Source organism: Marmota monax, unplaced genomic scaffold (genome assembly GCF_021218885.2).
Source record: "Marmota monax isolate L192 unplaced genomic scaffold, Marmota_monax_Labrador192_F-V1.1 WCK01_AAM20220418_F8-fsc00012, whole genome shotgun sequence".
Taxonomy (NCBI): Eukaryota; Metazoa; Chordata; class Mammalia; order Rodentia; family Sciuridae; genus Marmota; species Marmota monax.
Window position 1 is genome coordinate 25,163,054 of NW_026695227.1, and position 20,747 is coordinate 25,183,800.

The 20,747-nt window shown below is 33.9% G+C and overlaps 1 protein-coding gene across 1 annotated transcript in view; it reads right to left on the reverse strand.

The window, feature by feature from the left end:
• Adamts20 (ADAM metallopeptidase with thrombospondin type 1 motif 20) overlaps window positions 1-20,747 on the reverse strand; it is a 165,207-nt gene that overhangs the window by 142,214 nt on the left and 2,246 nt on the right. The window contains exon 3 of the mRNA XM_046436199.2: window positions 5,716-5,875. Coding sequence (XP_046292155.1) covers window positions 5,716-5,875 — 160 coding nt within the window. The remainder of the gene's footprint in view (window positions 1-5,715; window positions 5,876-20,747) is intronic.

A 20,747-nucleotide genomic window follows, 5' to 3' on the forward strand; every position in this document is an offset into this window, starting at 1 on the left:
GGCTCCAGCAAAGGAATTCTCAGTTGCAGCAAAGGACTTCCTTTCAAAGGGTCCCTCCTAAGTCCTTTCTGTGGAAAAGTGAGCAAAATAACACCATCTTATCAAAAAGACTCCTTATAAAAATTAAATTATTAAAATTATTAAAAATTTTATATTTAAATTATTAAAAATGGCATACTACAGGGACACTGCCACATCAATGTTTATAGCAGTACAATTCACAATAGTTGAACTGTGGAGCCAACCTAGATGCCCTTCAGTAGATGAATGGATAAAGAAACTGTGGTATATATACACAATGAAATATTATTCAGCATTAAAAGAGAATAAAATCACGGCATGGTAAATGGATGAAGTTGGAGGATATAATGCTAAGTGAAGTCAGCCAATCCCCCAAATCCAAATGCCGAATATTTTCTCTGATTTAAAGATGCTGACTCATAATATAGTGGGTGGGTGGGGCATGGGAGGATTTGATGAACTCTAGATAGGGCAAAGGGGACTGGGGGGAGAGAGGGGGCATAGGGTATGTGGGAATCATTTTATGCAATCACTAGAAATCCTGAACTATGATAAAGAAAAATTATTATCTGTCAAATACTAAGTATTACTCATGTAATCATTAGCATAATTAATATATCCAGGGGTGGGAAAGACAGTGGAATGAGATGAACATCATTATCCTAAGTACATGTATGTAGACACGAATGGCGTGACTCTACTTTGTGTACAACCAGAGACATGAAAAATTGTGCTCTATATGTGTAACATGAACTGAGATGCATTCTGCTGTCATATATAACAAATTAAAATTAAAAATAAATAAAATAAAATAAAAACAGAATAACTGAATATGTTTGGAGAGGGCCTAAAATGGGCTTTCCTTCACCAGAATTGTACTCCAGAGAAAGTAAGCTACAATGGTTATATGAAATGAATTATATAGAGTTAAAAATAGAAATGTATAACTTGTGGCTTTTGAAAAAAATGTGGTGGGTGTATCAGTTATTTTTTTTCTGTTTTTGCTCTTACTCCTGATAAATCTAGAGTGATAGAAAAATTAACGTTGGCTGGTGGTTGTGGCTCCGTGGTAAAATGCTTGCCTAGCATGTGTGAGGCACTGGGTTCTATCCTCAGCACCACATATGAATAAATAAAATAAAGGTATCGTGTCCACCTACAACCAAAAGAAATTAAAAAAAGAAAAAGAAAAATTAAGTAATGGTCTAATGGGACCCAAGAGAAGAATAATTTCACATCACTGAATTGTAGAGGGCTTTCCCTGGCAGTGGGGGATATATGTCCAAGCAGACCCTTTTTAAAATTAGTAAGCTTAAACTGCTCTCTACCAAACATATTTAGAAAATAAAAGAAAGGATTTGATAAAAAAAAAAAATATATATATATATATATACAATTACTATATATCAAATAAAAATATTTTTTAAATAAATTAAAGGGGGCTGGGATTGTAGCTCAGTGGTAGAGAGCTTGCCTCGCACACATGAGGTCCTGGGTTCGATCCTCAGCACCACATAAAAATAAATAAGTAAATAAAAATAAATATATCAAAAATTAATTAACTAATTAATTAAAAATAAATTAAAGGAAACATATTAAATTCTCAACTATTTCCTACTCTGGCTACAACCAGAGAGGTGTAGGTCTCAACTCAGAACTCAAACTCTGTTTTCTGACTTCCAGCTTACTAAGTGCATTTTTCCTTCCCAATTAAAACATTGTTCAGAAATACTTGCAGAGTTTTCTTTATTCTAATCAGTGCACCTTCAGGAGAATCCTTCAAACAGGTGGTCCTACATATAAGTGCATTGTAGCCTCTGCTGACACTAAAACCATCTGGATTTTTCCCAGACAGAGGCTGATTAAATTATTATCTTCAAAGGAAAGGGAAATAATCTTCACAAAAATATAATTTTATTGAAAGGAGGCTGACTCATAGTGGAGTAGGGAGGGAGAACATGGGAGGAATAGATGAATTCTAGATAGGGTAGAGAGGTGGGATGAAAAGGGAGGGGAAAAGGGATTAGCAAGGATGGTGAATGTGATGGACATCATTACCCAAAGTACATGTATGAAGACATGAATTGGTGTCAACATACTTTATATACAACCAGAGATATGAAAAATTGTGCTGTGTATGTGTAATAAGAATTGTAAATGCATTCTGCTGTCATTTATTTTAAAAAATATCAATTAAAAATAAAAATATAAAAAGAAAAAGCAGTTCTCATAAATTCATAGAAATATGCAAATAGATTACTCACAAATAAAAATCTTTAAAATCTTATCAAAGTTTTGAAAATGCTTAAGGAAATTATCTTCAATTTACTTTTTAATGTGTACTTTACTTGTTTGATATTTCAATCCTTTGTTGTCAGATTGCTTCTTTTCAATTTTAGTCTCCCTCCCTTCAGTCTCCTCTCATTCAAATCCAAAACTACCATTTTTAGTGCATGATGGTTATACATGACATTGGGTTCATTGTGGCATAATCATACAAGCATAGAATATAATTTGCTCCAAAACCATCTGGAAAAAAAAAGCCCCCATATCAACTGAGTAATGCTATTTATTTATTTATTTAGAAGATCATGAGCTTTCTTTGCTTTAAAGTTTGTTTCCCCAATGCCTATGGAATAGCCAGCAAAATCCTAAAGTTCTTTCAGGTCTGTGGCCTTGCCAGCCTCCCAGGACTTCACACACATCTGCACCCTGCTCTCTTGAAATGATAAATGGGTAACTCTTCTCTCTACACATCAGGATTCTGAAGATGCAAAATGCTATGCTCTCTCTTGTCTACAGCCCTTTTCTAATCAATTTTTATATACTTTGTAATATTAAGGACTCAATAACTATATGAACAAATAAATTTCGAAAAATTCAAGAAAAACACAGAAATTTAAAAATCAGTCAACATCCTAAAAACTCATTTAAAGATATTTCACTTTTCACTCACATTTGATCCTCCTTCCTACCCCAAGACATTCAGATGTGGAGCAGGGGTTGGGGATCACAAAGTCTCTTGATTGGCCCTTGGAGGATAAGCAATGAAGAATTATACTCAACATAATTCAGAGACATTTTTCTTTCCCCTTAAGTTTTATTTATTTTATTTTGTTTGGGTGGTGATGTGTGGGGGGTTTTTGTTTGATATTTTTTTCATACTGTGGGGTTTCTTATTTGCTTGCTTTGCTCTTTCCCCTGAATTTTTTACTTAGAGTATATCTGACATCTAAGAACCTAGTATACACAATGGCTAGGTCTGGCTACCAAATTTAATTTGTATGGCTTCAAGACACACAGTGAATTCTGGCCTTGGAAACAATTTAATCTAATTCATCAAGGCTGAAGCTACTATGAATTGTAACACGTTAGGTTCATGACGAACCATCCATAGAAAAATGAAAAAAAGAAATCACTTTTCCTTCTCCATTTAATCACATTAGCTCATGTGCTAAATCTGTAGGCCCACCTGTTTGAAGGATTCTCCTGAAGGTGTGCTGATTAGAATAAAAAAACCCTGAAAGTATTTCTGAACAATGTGTGAATTGGGAAGGAAAAAAAAACACCTTGGATGACATTTCACTAATTACATTCACAACTCTTCACTTTTACTAACAAAATGATGATTAGTAGCTAATTTTAGGATATTAATTGATTGTCTTTATTAGTAATTAAAACTGTACATGTTAATTGTACCAAAAAATGGAGGAATTTAATTATTGAAAAGAATGAATACCACTTCATACATTTTAACAGATATTAAAAAAGTATTCGTGATTAAAATTAAATCCTATAGATTTCCATTCATTTTTTTATTTGTAGTTTTTAAAATAAATCTTTAGTATAAATATTTTTAAACAAAAGAACCCAGCTTTACTTGAATCATTTTCTTGCTGATAATTAATGCTGATCATGAATGTGAAACCCTGCATATCATTATGTGAAACATTTATGCATTCAGAATGTCTACTTGGTGGTTTTCTTCTTAAGAAGCTAAACAATTCATTAAACAAGTTGCTCCTGAATGGTAGATCAGAACAAGCATAAGCTGCCTTCTGTAGAGTTCTATTGTGAAGCTGTACCCATTTGTGTTTTCTTTGAAGCCATAAAAATGAAACCCTTATGCTCATATTAAAAGCATAAGAAAGGCATCTATTATGTCAATAGATTTAAAACAGGGCCTTAGACACAGTGAGAACCACTCCAAACTGGCACCCTTATAATAGCAAAGGTTAAGAAGTGCATTCCCAGGGAAAACCTTCAAAGGCCTACATATCATTATATCCCAAAACAGATGGCATCACAGTGTTTGGAACTATAGTTTATGGACACCTACAATCACAAATAAATCCTTTCTAATCCCACTCTTTTGTCTAGATTTTGTACTTTGATGATAACTGCAGGTGCCTTTTCTCCACTATATCATAGTACACCATTTTATAAATAATGAAGATTCACATAGATATACGGACACAACTCAATAAAAACAACTTTTATACAATGTATAAGTAAAGTATTTTAATGGTAGCAGATTTATACTTTGTAGTAATCTATGACTTCCAGATTCTAATCTATTATAAATCTTCAGTAGTCTGAATTTTACAGGAAAAATATGATGAAAATATACTTCTCTCCTATATTGCTGGAACTATAAATATGATTTTTTTAAAAAGCCTCTCCATAAGACAACGTGGAATTATTTAGTGTCTATTTATATACCACGGAGAAACTCTCAAACACAGGAGATAGGGACAATAACATTCACAGTGGCATCTTTTGTATTAGCAAAAACTACAAAGAAGCCACAAGTTCAAGAGGAAAACGAGTGCAGGAACTAGTCTACCAGTGTCTGATACACTCAGCAAATGCAGACTGAGCGGCAATGACAAGGGATGAACTACGGCTCCACACACTGATGTAGACGAACCCAGAAACAATGCTGAGCAAAAAGGAAGAGCCACAGCTATGTGCAACTTATTTCCACTTGTGAAAGTTAAAAACCATGCAAAACTGAGCAATGTGATATTGTTATTTATGTTCAGTTGTACTTTTAATCTAAAATTCTGCTGAGAATAACCAAATCACACTACTGTGGATGACAGATGACAAAAAATTTCGTATGATTGTTCCCTATAAATCCCTTTTTTTGAATTTAAACATAGTTTACTACAAAAATTATCTACAAACAATTTCTAATAGATACTTACAAGTCAAAATATTGTTTAAAAATCATATACTTCAATATTGAATAACATATGCTCTCACTTACATATAAAATCTAAAACAGTTGAAATCATAGAAGTAAAGAGTAGAACAGTGGTTACCAGGGGCAGGTGGGAAGGGTTGGGGAGATGTTGGTTAAAGGAAACCAAAATTTCAGTTAAATGGAAGAAATGAGTTCAAGAGACATATTTACAACACAATGACTACAATTAATAAAAATGTATTAGCATCTTGAAAATTACAAAGTAGATTTTAAGCTATGTGAGGTAACGCATGTTAATTAGTTTGATTTAGCCATTCCACAATGTATACTTGTTTCAAAACAATAGGCTGTACATGGTAAATATATATGATTTTTATATCTCAATTAAAAGTAACTAAATACTTAAGAAAATATGTAAAAGATAAACCATAAGAAGATTTGAATTGTATCACAACTTAACAGAAAAGTTTGACTTTATAGGTTACCTGAAACTTCACAAGGTCTGTGAGACTGTAGAAAAGAACTCTTCAATTCCTGTCTATATATAAGATGTGGCTTATTGTGGACTTCTTCATGTTCACTCCCATCTGCCTTCATTATAGGTTCTAAGAAATATTCACCATCATGTGCTTTAAATGTTCCCATCTGAAAATAAAGAAAACAAAAGTCAACATTTTTCCAACTGTAACTAAGAAGACACATTGCACCGCAGGTTAAAATGAGCACATGGGGTTAGGGGAGTGGCTCAGTGATAGAGTGCTTGCCTAGCATGAGTGAGGCCCCGTGTTCAATCACTAGCACGACAAAAAAGTAAAATAAAATAAGCACACAGAAGTAAAACAGCAGAACCTGTTCAAAAATACCACAAATGAACATAAAAATTTCCTTTTCAAGACTCATTCTTCTTTCTCCATTCTTATATATAAAGTCATGAAAAACATAAATATTCCAATAGGCAGAGCTGCGATAATAGGTATTCCAGATATAAAAAATGGCAAAAGCAAAGTCCTCAAAATAGGAAAAGATAGGTATAGAATAGTCTATAAATAGAAACGGCTGTTTGATTTAGTCTGTGTAAGGCAATAATGTGAGATCAAGACTAAAAAGTAGGCTGGGTCAAAATTGTTGAATGTGGTGCTAGAAATTTGGATTCATCAGCAATGAAGAGCCATGAAAGAATTTTCACAAAGACCTGTCTTCTGAATTCCAGAATCCAGCACCCAAACTGTTGTTGACATCATTCACACAACATTCCCAACCTTAAGAGGTCTAAGACCATACTCTTTTTCTTTTTTGTGCTCTAATTTTTATTTTAAGTAAAATAAAAATTTTTGGTTCAGAGATCGAACCCAAGGATGCTTAACCACTGAGCCAAATCCCCAGCCCTTTTTATTTTTTATCTTGACACAGGATCTCACTAAGTTGCAAAGGGCCTCAATAAGTTGCTGAGGCTAGATTTGAACTTGTGATCTTCCTATCTAAGCCTCCAGAGTCACTGGCATTATAGACATGTGCCACAATGCCTACACATACTCTAGATTTTGGGTCCAAATTTGTTGTTTTTTAGAAAACACTCCCTACTTCAGTAAATGGCCTCAATATTTTCAGATTTCTGAGACCAAAACTTCTTTTAGAGAAATCAAGGATGGTTCTTTCCTTCAAATCCCACATTCAGTCCACCTGCAAATCCTGATGGCTCAACTGTCAAAGTGTAATCAAAATCAAATGAGTTCTCCCATATTAGCACTACATCTATGATCAAATCTTATGATCTTTCTTCCTGAACTAAATCGATAGCCTTCTGTAATCTAGCTTCTATATATAGTCATAATAATTTTTTTCAACAAAAGTATGGATCATGTCACTCCCCAGGGGAAAAAAAAAATACAACTAAGGAAAGTCACTCAATAAAATCAAAAGTTCTTACAATATTCTTCAATATTCTATGTGATGTGTCACCCCTCTGTACCCCTCCATTCCTCCAAGCACACACTGACAACAATTAGGCTCTGGCTTTCTTTTCTCCTACTTTTACCTTATCTCAAACTAGAGCTCTCTCCTGGTGCCTTTTCTATTTCTCAAACATGACAAACAGAGTCCCACCTCAGGGACTTTGTGCTTACTAAACCTGCCTCAAGCACTTCTTCATGGGATTTCCCAGTTATCATTTCTTTGGAATCTCCACTCAACATTCATCACCCTATACAAAATGGAACTGAACCACCTCTCTAGTCCCCATATCCCAGTTCACTTTCTTGATATCACTTATCACCTGATACATTTGTATTTATGCTTCTTTGTAACTTGTCTGATACAATCCACTGAAATATAAGCTCCATGAGAATAGGGCTTTGCTTGTACTCTTCTCTGTATGATTGCCACATACCAGATACTGAATAAATATACGCTAAATGAATGAATTCTTGAGACCATAAGCTATGAAATTTAACTTAGTAAGATTTAATGTTAGAGGTGATAGGAAAAAAAAAACTAGCAACTACAAGACAGGCTATAACCAAGAAGAGGTAACAAAATCTGAATAATGGTAATGGTGATAGTGATGGTTTGGCAGCTGGAATAGATTGATTACAAAGATATCAATGCCTACAGAAAGTAGAAAAAGAGACAGTGAGAAGAGTGATAGAGATGATTTGGGGGGAAGATATAATTTACTAAAAAGAATTCAAAAAGATTAGATATCCTAACAGATCCCTTTCTACCAAGAAAAAGATGTCCAAGTTACATCACATATAAAAAAAACCCTAGCCTTGATGGTTTCACAAAAGAATTCCACAATACCTTGAAAGATCAGATAATTCCACCATTATTGAACTGTTCCAAAATATAAAAAGAAAAAAAATCCAAATTATTTTTATGAAATTAATGTGAACTTAGCATCAAAATCTAGAAATGACAACACTAAAACACAACAAATGAATACAGAGCAAGCTCATATGTGAATATCAAGGTAAAAGTCCAAAATTATATTATCAAAAGGCATAATAAAATCTAGCATCACATTAAAAGACTAATACATGGAGCTTATCTTAGGAAAGCAAGTATGATTCAATATTAGGAATCCATTAATAAAATCCATAATAAATAATAAAGTCACATGGCTTTTGATAAAATTTATAAATAATATTTTTTAAATTGTAAAATAGATGGATGCTTCCTTAACATAATAGATTATGTCACAACCAAAAAGACAACATCAAGCATAATGAAGACATTACAAAGCACTTCACATAGGTCAGGATTACAAAGATTCCCTTTACTATACAACAGAATTAGATAAAAGAAGGAGAATAGAAGTATAAAAATTGGAAAGGTAGACGTAAAATTGTCATCTTCCTATATTACACCATATATACTTTAAAATAATAATATTAACTGAAAAACTACTGCTAACCCAAAGTAAATTTAGTGAGATACATATATCCAAACAATTGCCCTCTCTCTCCCTGGTCAGGTGAGGCTAAATCATCCAAGGTAGGCATATATAATAAAAATGGCTTTACTCCAATATAGAAGTCAGGTATCATATTCTCATTCATTCTCTCTCTCTCTCTCTCCCCTTGTCTCTCTCTGACTTTATCTCTCTCTCTCTTTCTCTCTCTCTCTCTATATATATATGTGTGTGTGTGTGTGTGTGTGTGTGTGTGTGTGCGTGTGTATACCTCTATATTGATATATATTCATCCTTACATAATTCATATATCAAACTAACAATAACTTTGAAACATGTTATGATATACTCCTCACTTTACAGGTAAGACAAATAAGGAGCAGAGGGGTTAAGAAACTAGTCCCCAAGTCTCACACCTAGTAAGTGAGAAGAGGAACAGCCCAGCTCAACAATTCATGCCTTAACTCATTACACTACACAGTCATCATATGCCAATTTTGATAAGTTCTATGAAATAATCAACAAATATTTCATATGTACCTACTATGGACCAGACATAGTTTTATGAGCTAAAGATACAAAAGTGAACATGACAAAATCCTTTCCTTCAAAGAACTTATATAGGAAAAGACAGAAAACATGTAAAAATGTAATACACCAATAAGTGCAATAAAAAAAAACTAGATCAAAAAGATAGAAAACAACAGGTGGGGAGACCTTCTACAAAGGGAGAGCAAGGTTGAAGTTGGAATAACAAGAAGGTAGCCATGGAAAACTTCCAGGGAACATTCCAAACAGGAACCAAATAGCCTAGAGACAAGGAAAGCTTGACAAGTCCAGGTGACAGAAAACGGTAAAGCTAAAGCTGTGCCAACCAGGAAAGATGGACTAGTAGGATATGAGGTTCAATCAGCAGAGGTCAGCACTGCTTGACTTTGAAAAGCATTAATCATCACACCTCAGAATATACAAACATATATTTACCTATACTTAAAACTAAGCATTTTTCCACTTAGAAAAGCACATTTCTGCAAAGAACCACTTCAGAAGTGATTTACTGAATTATAGGTAATACTATAGGCACAGGTTTAGTGACTGACACTCCATTTCTTAATTATAAATATGTTAAGATAATTTATAGACAACTTTTAAATGGTTGTTTTAAATTCTATTATAAATAATAAAGGTATATTTTAAATTGCTATTTTAATGGAAAAAACACTAATGCCATTTAAATACTTATGGCAATTGCAGGCATAAAATTCTCTTTACGATAATTACTAGATCAGTGTTTTTACTCTCTTTACAGTTCAAACATTTAAAACATTGCCTGAAACGGACACTCAATATTTCTGTAGAAATGAAAATTATGAGAACCAAGATGGTATCTGAGATTTTTCTCATATTCCCTTTAATAATTCTTTGATTTTCTTTCTAAACATTCTTAAGTTATGGTAGCCTTGAGACTTGTCTGGGATATATTTCCATGATAATTGTCTTTCTTTGCTGAAAACTAAAATATTTAGGAACTCTTAATGTGCTATTAGGATTGTATATTTTAAATGGTTTAAAAGTTAAAGAAATTCCATCAAATATACTAACTATAAATTAGTGTCTTTTGGTAAAAAGCAAAACTATACATATTAAGATATTTTATCTATTTCCTGGATAGTTTCCTAGTGACCTGTACCCTAGCATATTTCATTAATGCTACCAATATATAACCACAATCAAATATTTTCAGTATGTACCAAAATTCTAGCATTCTCTATTTTATATTAAAACTAATTTCAACTGTAATTATAAGAAGTAACAAAGACACTGGTTTTGAAATCTGAGTGCATGGATCCATGCAAAAATCCCTTTCTGCCTTTTAAAAAAAAGCTTGCTGAAGAGGGGAAATGTGATATCTAGGGAAAAGATGCAAATAGACATGAACTAGCCTGTTACTTGGCTAACTGCAACTACAAAACCACTTTGAAGAACATCATACTATTCCCAAATAATACTGAAAATATTTACACCTGTGGAATTTCTTTCATGCTCCCTGGGCTCAAAATCTGACTATGAGGTACTTCTATTTTAATGTTCCAATAAAACTGCACATAGATCCAGCTCATGCTCCCATATCAGATAAAGCAAATGCAGTTCAGTCCAGACTCATCAGCACCTCCTTTTAGTTGTGCTAGAACAGCTTTTGAAGAATAGTGCCTTTGCAACTAAAAAGTTCTTTCTTAAACAAAACCTTCAGGTTTTAAAATATAAAATTTGGGGGAAAATGTGAAATAACTTGTTTTTTTTTAAATGATTTCTCTTTTGAATTATCAGTGAGGGACCTAGAAGTATTTTACTTCCATAAGTTTTTCTATAATCCATCCCATTAAAGGGAATTTCCTGTTCAAATAATAAAAATATTAAGGTTTTGCCTAAAGGCTCCTAAGGAAGCACTTAATTTTTTTAAAAACTTGGAAAGGAACCTGGTAAGGAATCTGAGGACTTAGCAAAACAGGTGGCTCATAGAATTACATTTAGATCATGCCATATTTTTAGAAACCTATCTGCAGATGAGCACTACAATTCGATTTATGAGAAATGTCAATCAGATTCCAAAAAACACTTTCTTTCAATGACTATTAAGAATCTGCAAAACTAAATTTCCACTTGGGCAAGGGTACCTAATTTCTTAGAATAAGAATTATCTATTGGCCAAGCTGCTTTGAAAGGCAGTAAATAATTATACAACTGGTTCCAATTTATTCCCACAGGCCAAAATTCTTATGTTTAGAAGATTTTTATACAATTGTTTTTCCTAAAATATTCTTATTTCAGCATTGTGGCATTCATCCATGTATTTTTTTTTCAAATACATGGCAAACACATGTACTGTTGCTACCAATAATGTGCTCTCAGATTTCATTAAAGGGTAAAAACAAGCACAAAACACAAATCCCTTTAACTCTCTTCCCAAATCATTACAGTATTCATATTAAGCAGTAGCAAATGGAGAACAACATATAAAAATAAGGTACTGTTGAACTGTTTTCTGAAATATGTAATGGTTTCCCATCTTTAGTCATACACCATATCCTAAACATATTTATAAGAAAGCCAATAAATGTGTACTATGTTTGCACTCATGGAACTTTGAGCAAGTTATTTCATATCTCTGACCCTCACTAGAATCATCTATAAAACTGTATAAAGTGCAAATATAGATCTTTATCACTTGGCACTATGTGAATTAAAAAGACAAATTATCTGCATAATTTTGTTTATTCCATTTCCAACAAAATGTAATATACATTAAGATAATGTTAATAACAGGAGCTCAATAACTGTCTTAGAATTGAACATATTTTCAAACAAGATGAAAAATTCTCCATTAAATACACATATGTTATAGTCACCCTTTGCACCATAGGCAGAGCACAAATGTTGCATAATAAAAGATCCCAACAATAACTCTGAGATTCATTTTTATTCTGGAATATTCTGTTCAATGCATAAAGGTTTCTCTCCCTGACAATTCCTCATTGTAACACCAATGATCAGACCTAGGAAATAGTGTATTGAATAATGAATGAATCAATATGAAGAAAACATCAGAATTGGATCTGGAAGAACAAAGCAGAAAATTTATGGTAAAGTTTACTTTTCTCTTCTGACAGCATTCTTTACCTTCCCCAACTCCAGATCTTTAGAGATCTTTAGAGATCTGGAGTTGGGGAAAGTAAGAATGCTGTAAAAGTGAGAAGAGACAATAGAAAGGAAATCCATGGCTGACCCCTCACCTAAAGAGAATGGTCCTTTACTAAGTGCTGGTCCATCAGGATCAAGAAAATAAAAACAACTGAACTCATCTACCCAAGATTTACACTGCCAGAGGACTCAGGTTCAAATACTGAATCCCAGCAACCTCAAAAATGAGGAATAAATTCTGTAATATTTCTCTTTATTTGAAGCACTGAGGTGTTTTTGAAGTCATATGAACTTCAACAAAATAGACAATTATCAAGGAAACAGCCACATTCTTGTAAAGTCTGGGTAGCAGTCCTCAGGTCAGCCTCTCCCAAACTCTCCCTAAAATGTCAACAAAGACATAAAATCTAAAATCACCATAACAGTGAGAAATTACAACAATGACAAGAAAAAGTATTTTAGATATATAATAGAAATTTAAAAATATATTAGAAATTTTTAAAATAATAGAAATTAAAAAATATTTTAGATATATAATAGAAATATGCTCATGATATATTGTCAAAATAGTACAAAGCAATATTACTTACGAACAGAAACAAAAATTACATAGATTAACTAGAGGGAGACATGCTATGAATATGCCAAACCATCTTTCCTATTAGTAGCATATATTTTTCTAGCTTATTTTAAATTTATTCATAATTATCTTGACATGTAATACTCTTCAATTATTACTTAGGCAAATCTAGCTATTTTTTTATTTGTGTATTTCCCTTTGTATTTTCCCCCATCTAAAGATTATAAACATATTGTCATTTATTGGTGCTGGGGATCAAACCCAGGGCCTTGCGTATGTGAGGCAAGCACTCTACCAACTGAGCTATATCCCAAGCCCCTTCTTTTACTTTTGTAATAGAGCAATAGTTTTATTTGTCTTACTAGTAGGGTGAGAATCCAATACATTGTTTTTCCCTAAAATAGATTCTTAGCATTATAAGATTTAATATAAATGTCTTTGGCAACTGTCACAAGAAAATAATTTAAAGCAATTATCAAAATTTGATCTGCCTTGAGAAGCCAAATCAGTTTTTGACAGATTATATTAGTAAAGAAACCATGAGCCTGACTCAAAATTTTTTGACGAATTTTATTGTAAAACAAACTATAAGCCCTCAGAACTATCCCAGCATTCCTGAAGCTTCCCTCCTTCGAGTCAGCAGTGCCCTCAGAACCCATTTAGATAAGTAATGGAAGAGGAAGGACAAGACCCTTAGAGAAGGCAGGTAACTGATGACTTTCCAGAAAAATGAATCACGAAACATAATGAGGAAACTCCGCCCCTCCTGACAACCAAATGGTCTCCACAATTCCTCCCCAGAAGGAGTAAAAATTTTTTGTAGATCAGTGACTACTAGGTGTCTCGCTTTCTTCCTACAGGAAGTTAAGGTTAGGATACCGCCCATGCTGGTCATGCTGGGTTTGGAGGGGGTGCAAATAATTGGTCTTTTTAATTCACAAAGTGCCAAGTTCCAAAGATCTACATCTGTACTTTATAGAGAATATTGTGCATTACTCAGAGACCACAGAATCTCAGTCAGAACAAGTGCAACTGTGAACATTCATAGACAAGAAGAGTATGTCTGCTGTGTAGCAAGAGAACAGCAAAGGGTTGTTTGGTAAATGGAAGGGCAGCCTGTGGTAGAGACTGTTAGTTATCTCCAATATCTATGTTCCTGTCTTCTTCATGGGAATACTACTACTCCCCATTTCCCAGACTTTTTGTATCATGGTAAAGCCAGGAAACAAGTTCTCATCAACAGAATATACAAAGAAATTGTTTGTGACTCCTTTGAGTTGAAAACATCAAGACCCAGTATGCCTTCTCTATGCTTTTACTATGGTGATAAATGATTTATCTAGCTCATGGATATATTTTTAATTTAAAAGTACAATATTTTTCCAATTGGAAAGGTAATCTATATGACCAATACCTAATAGTGGTTGCTGGGTACTAAATGATAAAGTATTTATTGAAAAGAATGAGCATTCTGTTTCTTCCTTTTAGTGTAAACTGGACGGCTGAAATCTATTTTATAGAAAAGTGTAATTATGATAAGAAAAACAAGAATAAAACCACCAGAATGTGATGTAAGCCCATATGAATAATGTGTGACAAATGGAATGCAATTAATCTAGGTAATATCTGAAAATATTGAATCATACACAAATTATAAAAATGTCCAAGTACTTCAACTAAAATAATTTTCCTACATTGAATGGCTAATATGAAGCAGAACTAGCTAAATATTTGGCACATATTAGTGAACATTAACTATTTTAGCATATTCATTCACAAACATTAAGCATTTCTATATAATGCATTAGCAGCTAAAATAAATATGACTATATTTTCTGTCTTTAAAGTCTATTAATGGGATAGAAATGTAGACAAGTAACTTCAATATATAATGAAAGTATACATGCATTATATATTGCATAGTAGTGGGGTAAAGGCCTGATCATCACTGCCCCGAGAGGATTGGGAAAAGGAAGAAAAGCTCAAAATAGATCATAAAGAATAGGTAAGAATTTGAAATAAAAGACATTCTAGACAGAGAGAAGAGCAAATATAAATTTAAATAATTATTAAGACTAAAGGAAATCTGTGATTGAATCAAATAAATGTTTCCAGAATTTTTCTTTCTCACCTGCTCCTTTGTCACTGCCTTTCTTGTTTAATGGCCTCGAGATCACTAATTCATCTAAACCCTATCATTAGAATCATTTTGGTCTGCTTCTCTTATGGTGCAAATTCTAATGGGTCAGCTACAAGATTGCTCCCCTTCAGCACTACTGACAGTTTGATAACTCTTTGTTATAATGGGGCTTTTTAAGGATTGTGGTATGTTTAGCAACAACCCTGGTCTCTATCCATACTTGGCTAGTACCATGCTTCTCTCATGTTCCCATTGAGTATGAAAACAAAAACATCTCCAGACATTGCCAAATGACAAAACTGCCCCACAGTTGAGAAAGAACAACTGTTTATAATAATTCACCTTCCATGGCCACCTATTCTTATTCACTACAATATTACTCAGGTAACCTTTCTCCCTCACCCACAGTAGACTACAACAGTGGTTCTCAGTGATTCACTGCCTTCTCTGTAGCTTGCACCATGTTGCTGAGGAGAGATGTGCCTCCTATCACACAGAACTATCCTGCAATATACAGTTCAAGCATCCACAACTTTGCAATATATTTAAGGCTCTTAACAATTTGATTCTAACCCCACTTTTAACCCTTCCTGTGAAATCTACCCTATTGTTCACTATCCCTCAATGTCTAGTGGAGAAGCTGTTTTAGTCAGCTTTTTCACCTCTGTGACCAAAGACCTGACAAGAACAATTTTAGAGGAGGAAAAAATTATTTGGTACTCGTGGTTTAAGAGATTTCAGTCCATGGGTGGATGGTTCCATTACTCTGAGCCTGAGGTAAGGAATCACATCATAGCAGAGGAGGAAAGCAGCTCAGAATATCACCACCAGGCTGCTGAGAGGCTAAGCTTGGCTTGCCAGAGACCAAATAAATACCCCCAAAAATCATGCCTCCCAGTGATCTCCCTCCTCTAGCCACACTCTCTACCTGCTTCCAGTTATCACCCAGTTAACCCATTTGAGTGGATCAATGCACCAATTAGATTAAGGCTCTAAAAACCCAATCACTTAACCTTTAAACATTCTTGCACTGTCTCTCATATGAGTTTTAAGGACACCTCATATCTAAACTATAACAGAAGCCTTCCCCAGCATAGACCTCAACAACTCCCTTAACACCTCCTTCCTCAAAGTTCTCATAGAACTTTTTATACACTCTTTTAACAGCACTTAATAGATTGTGTCTTAAGTGTTTATGTGCATGGTGTCACTGTGTGGTGGCTCTGAGAGTGTCAAACATAGTGGACAAGGGCACTTTGAAACCCATCAACATTTGCTACCTCACCATTATTTCCCCAAACTATTCCCTGTCAATAAACAAATGTGGCAGGAACACCAAACAGACTTATTTTGAGAAGGTATGAGATTTTTCTCCCAGCCATGTCTGGCTCAAGGAGGGCTTTGCTGGATTGCTTGTACTTCCAAGTGGCCGAGGGTGTTTCTACCCAACATTTTCATTCTCTGGCTTCACCTGTTTCACACTTACATGACCCTATCCCCAAGTCTCCCCTTAGTTTCTCTAGCACAGGTACTTCCGTTGAACAAAACTCCATCTTTACATTTGCTTCTTGAAACCTGAATCACAACACTCTAGAATGTTGAAAGTACATGTATAGGGAATTCTCTCTACTGTGGTATGATCGAGTATTTGAGCAAGCACATGAATAACTAAAACCATTACGAGTTTTTTCCAACAAAATATAAATAAAAAATGGCATATGTAATGATCTAGGACTATATTAGTTATGGGAACATAGGAAATTTGGAAACTGATAAAACTTACTTTTTCCAGAGCAGACAAAAAATAGTACAGACACCATTGATAGTTTCCATACTTTTATTTCCTATTTGAACAAGAAATTACTAGAGCAACTCAATAATCAGTCATCCAAGAGCAGGAGAGCCTGACAGGCTGCAGAATGGTTCCTATGTGAAACTTCAAATAAGTTTCACATAGCCACTGCAAGCTGCTCTCTGAGAAAACTGTATAAGCCAGATGCAGTTTCTGGTTTTATGACATCTGGAAACTGTTTCCTTCAACCAAAAAGACTGCATTGCTTCAAATCCCACCAAGAAATAGTGAAGTTAGCTGACTAGGTGGTCAAGTTAATCCCTACGGGACTTTGGAAGAAGGGAACCCCTAGGTAATATGAGAAGAGAGCTACCAATGACAGGGCGATTGTCAGGAATAACCTCTGGAAAATGTATGCATCACATCCTGGCAAGTACATGACAATAACACCACAATTTATGAAATATTGACTCCAACTCTGGCAAGAACATTTTTCAATGTTATATAAGTTTACAGTTAAATATAGGAATATTAAATCCTGATAACTATATATTCTATCAATTGGTTAATAATGGTGGTTGATTAGCTATTACACTACTCATAGATAATTTTAAGATCCAGCTTCATTTTCATATCTACCATAGATTTTGAAGATGTATAAATAAATCTCTGTTCAAAAAAGTGTATATCATAACATAAATAAATACTCATACTTGTGGAAAAGAACGACTATAGAGAAGGAAAGACTAGGAAAGCAGGAGTTACACATGTTAAAGAAAGAAAATTTCTGGTAGACTCAGCCCTTTCTGGTTGTTGTGCCCAACACTTGGGAAGAAAACTAAACAACAGTAGTTATGGTTCAGTGATTCAGTAAAAGAGAAAACGTGTAAATACAAAGACTTCAAAAAGTGACAGAGTAAGGATGAAATATAAAAATTGAAAAAAAAAACCATTAGTTCACATGTTTTAGGTAAACTCAACACTGAAACTTTGAAGTGTCAGTTTGAACAAATGATTGGACAGAGATAATATTTTCAAAGTATTGATTTGAATTTTTGTTCCTTTCCTTTAAAAGTCACATTCCCCAGCAGTCACCAGAGGATGGAAGGGTAGATGCTACCCCAAATGGGAAGATGGAAAAGTGATGGGTCAACTAAAGAAAATACAAAAGAGTCCTCCATAGAGTTTGGGAAGAAAAAGGCAAGAGAAGCCAAAGAAAGAAATGGTAAGATGTCTATGTGCTAATGTCTCTTACGTAGGTTAAAATTCCAGAATCAGAAGGCATATTAGATTGTTGAAATAGATGGCCAAGAGAAGTGCTCTAGCCTGCTTAATATGTAGGACTCAAAAGAGATTTTCTGAAACAGTTCTCTCCACACAGAGAAACTGGAGGTGTAAAAGAGTTTGGCAAAAGGAAAACTCAAGCTATTATTTATGGCATTAACTCTCAAATGCCATAGAAGGTTTCGCACCCTCGGGGAGATCTGGAAGATTACCATAGCATCACCAAACTAGCTTAACTGGAGAAGATACTGCACCAGGAATAAAGTAACCCTGTGTCTTAGGACTGTACAATGCATCAGCCTGACAAGAAATCAAACTGGTATTACAGCCAGAACTCAGCCAACAAGACCAGGGAGCTATAACTGAGCAAGAAAGGAAAGGCTATTAAGTTCTCAGGCCCAGAATTCAGCTGCTGGTACCAGAAAGGTTCAAACAGACTTGGAAGAAGGATATCACCAGGAACTTAAAGAACAAAACAGTACAATTTCCTCACCTTTCTCCCAAATAATATAAATATCTCAGAACATTTTATGGCCCTGTATATGGTCAGTTGTCATCAATGATCAATGTATGCTTGAATCAACAGTGTATGACATACATTGAGCCAGGCTCAATAGCTCACTCCTGTAATCCCAACATCTCAGGAGACTGAAGCAGGAGGATCACAAGTTCAAAGCCAACCTCAGCAACTTAGTGAGGCCCTAAGTAACTTAGTGGGACCCTGTCTCTAAATAAAAAGAGAATGAGCTGGGGATGTGACTATGTGGTTAAACACTGGGTTTGGTACTGGGTTGAATCCCCGGTACCAAAAGAAAATAAAAACAACTACAACAAAAGAAAACAAAAAATAACAAAAAACCCAAAAAAAAAGCAAGAAAAAATAACATCAAATGCTCATTTCAAAATATTCAGGAAAACATTTAATACAATGCAACATCACAATTTGAAGCAAAACTAAAGCAAAGCAAAAAGTAATTAGAGAAAGAAGAGATTTCTAAGTTAATAAGACAACTCCAAAAGTCCCTCAGCAAACTGCAAACAGTGTCTAATAGATTAACACTGGTCAAGCTAGACCATTATTAAGTACACAAGGAAACAAAGGTAAGTTAGGAAGTGAGGAGCAGGACCAGAAGGTTGGTATTATTTAGTTCTTAGACTTTATATCAACATCTATCTACAAACACCAGGCCCAGGCTGTGGGTACCACAATTTTATCCAGATATAAAGATTAAAGACTAATCTGAGACTAAAAAGAAGACTCTGATATAATGTTAAATCGATTCTAAAATCTGCCAAAAGTGCTTCTCTTTGATGAAACTATTCATCTAAAGAAAGTTAATGTTAGATCAGGTTAGAAATACTCACAATTACAAATAAGTAGTAATTAAGTGTTTTAGTGCTAATATCAGAAATAGAAAAACTCAAAGAAATACCACTAAAATAATTCTAATAATTCAGACTTAAAATTGGTTATGATCAAACTACTGAAAAGTTATCTATTTAGATCTTGATACCTCTTGTTATTTATTATATCATTGGAAAATTTTTATCTTTATGTAGGTATGCAATTAATTTTTAAATATTAAATTAAAAAACCTGAAAGTATCACTAAAGTTATCAAAAGCAAATAGCATTTAAATATAGGATTAATAATCCAGGATGATGACTTAGGCAACTATATCTAAACTGGCACAGTGACAAGAAAAGATGAATTCTAAAAGGGAATATGGAAAAAATAATTTGAATTACATCAATATTGTGAATCAAAATGAGCAAAAACATCATTCCTAATACTGTTTCCCATGTGGACTGAGAAACAGCTCTAAAATACTGAATCAAGAAAATATATTGACCATGACAAATTTGCAGTAGTAAATCTAGATTTTCCAGACAAACTAAACATTATTTTAAAAGGCTATAGAAAAGAGAATTTTTTCCTTTGAAGTATAATTGACTGTGTAAATATTAGAGTATGTTTCTGCCATTCTGATGTTGCAGATATTTTACGTTTATCTACAGCAGAAAGGAAGGAAATCGTTCAAGGCATTTTGTGTAAATACAACTCAAGATAATAGCTTGAAAAAGAGCAAAGAATCCAAATTTACTTAGTAGTGGCCAACACTCACCCAAGAAGACATCTTAAACCTGCAAGGAAGTTATTCATTTGGCTTGGAGATACCTTTTATTAATTTTTTATTCAATCATATAATAAATAGTGAATATGTTCTAAAAATATCTTTGAATACCTTTCTAAAAGTATGGTTGTTTTGGTTTGTTGATTGGTTTTTGCTTAAAAATATTGACAGTATTTGAGAACACTAGAACCCTTTAACCAAATTCTTAGTTCTTTTTTTAAAAAAAAAATATTTATTTTTTAGAAGTAGTTGGACATAATACCTTTGTTTTATTTTTATGTGGCGCTAAGGATCGAACCCAGGGCCTCCCATGTGCTAGAGGATCGCTCTACCACTGAGCCACAATCCCAGCCCCCTTAGTTCTTGATTCTTCTTGAACATACATTTTTTCAGGGGAGTCACTGATGAAGTGAGCTAAGATCTGTTTTAGAGTAAACGTCCTTAACATGGGGTTCCAAGAAACTGGATGGGAAAAAAA